At 47.3% G+C, this 4,536-nt stretch overlaps 1 protein-coding gene across 1 annotated transcript; it reads left to right on the top strand.

Moving 5' to 3' along the window:
* The first annotated feature begins 1,813 nt into the window (after positions 1 to 1,813).
* LOC125546474 (E3 ubiquitin-protein ligase SINA-like 5) lies at positions 1,814 to 2,806 on the top strand. Its single transcript, XM_048710729.1, has 2 exons — positions 1,814 to 1,921; positions 2,020 to 2,806. Exons 1-2 carry the CDS (start codon positions 1,814 to 1,816, stop codon positions 2,782 to 2,784), a joined length of 873 nt encoding a protein of 290 aa, XP_048566686.1. The 3' UTR covers positions 2,785 to 2,806.
* Positions 2,807 to 4,536: the final 1,730 nt, after the last annotated feature.

Raw genomic sequence — 4,536 nt, 5'->3', positions numbered from 1 at the left:
CTCTGATTTAAATGAATAACCGTCTCGCATTAAACAAGATCCAGATATAATGTTCATGCTCAACGCTGGCACCAAATAACAATTATTTAGGTCTAATACTAATCCCGAAGGTAGATGTAGAGGTAGCGTGCCGACCGCGATCACATCGACTTTGGAACCATTTCCCACGCGCATCGTCACCTCGTCCTTTGCCAGTGTTCGCTTAATCCGTAGTCCCTGTTTCGAGTTGCAAATATTAGCAACAGAACCAGTATCAAATACCCAGGTGCTACTGCGAGCTCTAGTAAGGTACACATCAATAACATGTATATCACATATACCTTTGTTCACCTTGCCATCCTTCTTATCCGCCAAATACTTGGGGTAGTTCCGCTTCCAGTGACCAGTCTGCTTGCAGTAGAAGCACTCAGTTTCAGGCTTAGGTCCAGACTTGGGTTTCTTCTCTTGAGTAGCAACTTGCTTGCTGTTCTTGAAGTTCCCCTTCTTCTTCCGTTTGCCCTTTTTCTTGAAACTAGTGGTCTTGTTGACCATCAACACTTGATGCTCCTTTTTGATTTCTACCTCCGCAGCTTTCAGCATTGCGAAGAGCTCGGGAATAGTCTTATTCATCCCTTGCATATTATAGTTCATCACGAAGCTCTTGTAGCTTGGTGGCAGTGATTGGAGAATTCTGTCAATGACGCAATCATCTGGAAGATTAACTCCCATCTGAATCAAGTGATTATTATACCCAGACATTTTGAGTATATGCTCACTGACAGAACTGTTCTCCTCCATCTTGCAGCTATAGAACTTATTGGAGACTTCATATCTCTCAATCCGGGCATTTGCTTGAAATATTAACTTCAACTCCTGGAACATCTCATATGCTCCATGACGTTCAAAACGTCGTTGAAGTCCCGATTCTAAGCCGTAAAGCATGGCACACTGGACTATCGAGTAGTCATCAGCTTTGCTCTGCCAGACGTTCATAACATCTGGTGTTGCTCCAGCAGCAGGCCTGGCACCCAGCGGTGCTTCCAGGACGTAATTCTTCTGTGCAGCAATGAGGATAATCCTCAAGTTACGGACCCAGTCCGTGTAATTGCTACCATCATCTTTCAACTTTGCTTTCTCAAGGAACGCATTAAAATTCAACGGAACAACAGCACGGGCCATCTATCTACAATCAAACATACATAAGCAAGATACTATCAGGTACTAAGTTCATGATAAATCTAAGTTCAATTAATCATATTACTTAAGAACTCCCACTTAGATAGACATTTCTCTAATCTTCTAAGTGATCACGTGATCCAAATCAACTAAACCATAACCGATCATCACGTGAAATGGAGTAGTTTTCAATGGTGAACATCACTATGTTGATCATATCTACTATATGATTCACGCTCGATCTTTCGATCTCAGTGTTCCGAGGCCATATCTGCATATGCTAGGCTCGTCAAGTTTAACCTGAGTATTCTGCGTGTGCAAAACTGGTTTGCACCCGTTGTAGATGGACGTAGAGTTTATCACACCCGATCATCACGTGGTGTTTGGGCACGACGAACTTTGGCAACGGTGCATACTCAGGGAGAACACTTTTATCTTGATAATTTAGTGAGAGATCATCTTATAATGCTACCGTCAATCAAAGCAAGATAAGATGCATAAAAGATAAACATCACATGCAATCAATATAAGTGATATGATATGGCCATCATCATCTTGTGCTTGTGATCTCCATCTCCGAAGCACCGTCATGATCACCATCGTCACCGGCGCGACACCTTGATCTTCATCGTAGCATCGTTGTCGTCTCGCCAATCTTATGCTTCCACGACTATCGTTGCCGCGAGTGGAGATCCTCGTCGAGTTCGACAAGTCCCTGCTGGACTGCCCCCTCTGCTCCCTGCCCCTCAAGCCTCCCGTCTTCCTGGTACGCTAAAAATGGATCCTCTTTGCTTTCCGTCCTTGCTTGATTGATGCGCCGATTGCTTGAAGAACAGATCAAGAAAAAAAATGCTTCTTGCGCAGTGCCCGGCGAAGCACGCGGCGTGCGGCCCCTGCGCCGCGAACCTGGCCAGCAAGTGCCCGGCGTGCGGCCCCTGCGCCGCGAACCTGGCCAGCAAGTGCCCGGCGTGCGACGGCGCGTACGAGCGCGACGAGGGGGCGTACGGCTACCTCCTGGCGGTCAGGGTGCCCTGCCCCAACCAGGCGTACGGCTGCCGGAGCTCCGTGGTGTACTGCATGGCGGGCGACCACCGTCTGGTGTGCCCGCACAAGACGTGCCGCTGCCCGGAGCCCGGATGCGGCTTCCTCGCCACCCCGCCCGCGCTCCGCGTCCACCTCGCCGAGCGCCACGCGTGGCCCGTGACAAACATCGCGTACGGCTCCGTGCTGGAGGTTCAGATGCAGCCCGCGGAGCAGGGGCAGCGGCTGCTGGCCGCGGAGGACGGGGAGCGGCTGTTCCTGCTCGTGGCGAGCGAGCGCGGCGTCAAGGTGGTGCGCGTGACCGCGGCCGCGGAGGAGGATGGGCCGGCGGCGTCGTGGTACAGGTGCAAGGTGTGGGTGCACGCGCCCGTGGACATGGACACCGGCCACATGGACGTCCTGATGCTGGACGCCAAGGTGGAGAGCTGCGCGGTGCCCTCCGAGGAGGCGGCCATGGGCGCCGGTGGCAGGTACCTGCCGGTGCCGTCGGACATGCAGCCGCCGGAAGGAGGAGAGGTCGTCGTCCGTCTCCGCATCGACAAGGAGGTCAGGGTCAGGGCGAGCAGGAGCCCCCGTTCCCGTGCCTGATTGGCTTGCCAGCTTCGTTCTTAATCCCTTACCTATTAAGTACGTATATATATCGATCTACCATGGTTAGACATTGGCGATTTGGTAGTGAACTCTGAACTGGTGGTAGTGATCCAAGGTTGGACCTTGATTGATTTTGTCCGTGGAAATGTTTGCCAATGTATCGCGTAGGCTATGCGGCTGATGACTGGTAAACTAGTAATCCTACTTGGTCTGTTTATGTCGATCGCTTGCCTCTTCATTTTACTGCTGCACTTCTTCCAAGGATGAACAAATGTCGCTTTGTAGGATCTTGATTGTTTGTTTGTGAAAGCTGAATGTAGAGGCTAGCTAGGATCTTGCATATTGACAGCAGGCAAAGTTGCCTGCCATTTTTCTGAAATTTAAGAGGCATAATGTCAGTGCATCAACATTTGGGTGGCAAACATTGCAACGATTCGATTAGGATGTTAACTGTCGGTGTGTCGAAGCTAAAAATGCAGTACTTAAGACTGAATTTCCAATCTAGTGGGTAGTAGTGGAATGCTATAGTCTAGTTGGTCTTACTATGTAGGACCTTAATAGTTGGTGTCTTATAACTGAATATGGTTTTCAGCAACATTATCGGGGAGCAGTAGATGATATGTTTTCATTCTAGTGGGGAGCTGTAGATGATATGTTTTTTGGCTCGCATTGCGCCCTGCTGCTATGAACTTTTGAAAGGACAGCGCGACGGAAGCCATTGCAAGCTATTGCGTGTTTCCCGAATGTTGTGTTTCTTCAGTTCTTTTTCCATTCTTCGTTCGTGCTGAACGTCATGCTAATTTTCTTATTTTCTTCAGTGTGAGGCTGGGCATGTGTTGTGTTCCCTGTACCATATTCAAGGTGATCGATCGATCGGCACCTGCTCCATTTGTTTGCTGTTCTTGTGTTTACTTTCTTTATGTGTGTCGATGGATGCCTGATAGGCTGTAGGCTGTTGTAACACTCACTGCACATGGACACGCTGAAACTTGCCTGCCGTCTTCTCTGAAACTTGTATGTGATATGCTAGTGAATTAACATTTCCATGGCATAAATTGCAGTTATTCCTTGTTTGCCTCTTAAAAAGGAATAGATGTTCCATTTTATCACCTTTTACGATCGTAAAAGGGGAGTACTTTTCTGGATGCTGCTATTCTTGGTAGGATGACCAAATGGCACCTTTTTATGATCTTGATTATTGGTGTAGTCATAACTGGGTAGTCTAACATTTCCTCTGAAATTTGCCTGCCATTCGATCAACATTTCCTCTGAAATTTGCCTGCCCTTCGATCAACATTTCGGTGGAATAAACTATAATATTTCCATCTATACTTGCTGGGTTGCTGGTGCTTTTATTGCAAGGGTTACCAAATGTGATCTTGTGGGATGTTACCTGTTGTCTCTAAACTGAAAATGTGGCAGTTGTGAGTTGTGACTGAATTTCCAATCTAGTGGGCGGGTAGTAGTGGAATGCTAGTTTAGCTGGTGTGTTGCTATGTAGGATTTTACTGTTGGTGTCTCAAAACTGATTATGTTGTTTTCATAACATAACGTGAGGAGCAGTTTGTTTAATAAAATGTGAGTTTAGATATCTCTTTTACTATGTAGATGATTGATATTCTTCTCGTTTCTACATGCATTGCACACTGTTTTTATGAACTGTATGTTGCAATTTCTTCTTCCTAAGAGTGCATCGATGTAGATGCTTTCCTGATTTTTATTGGGAGTAAAAACAAGAATCTTTTCTCC

The sequence above is a fragment of the Triticum urartu genome, chromosome 3 (genome assembly GCF_003073215.2).
Source record: "Triticum urartu cultivar G1812 chromosome 3, Tu2.1, whole genome shotgun sequence".
Taxonomy (NCBI): Eukaryota; Viridiplantae; Streptophyta; class Magnoliopsida; order Poales; family Poaceae; genus Triticum; species Triticum urartu.
Note: the sequence above shows the minus strand (reverse complement) of the source record. Positions and strands in the feature narration are given on the sequence as shown.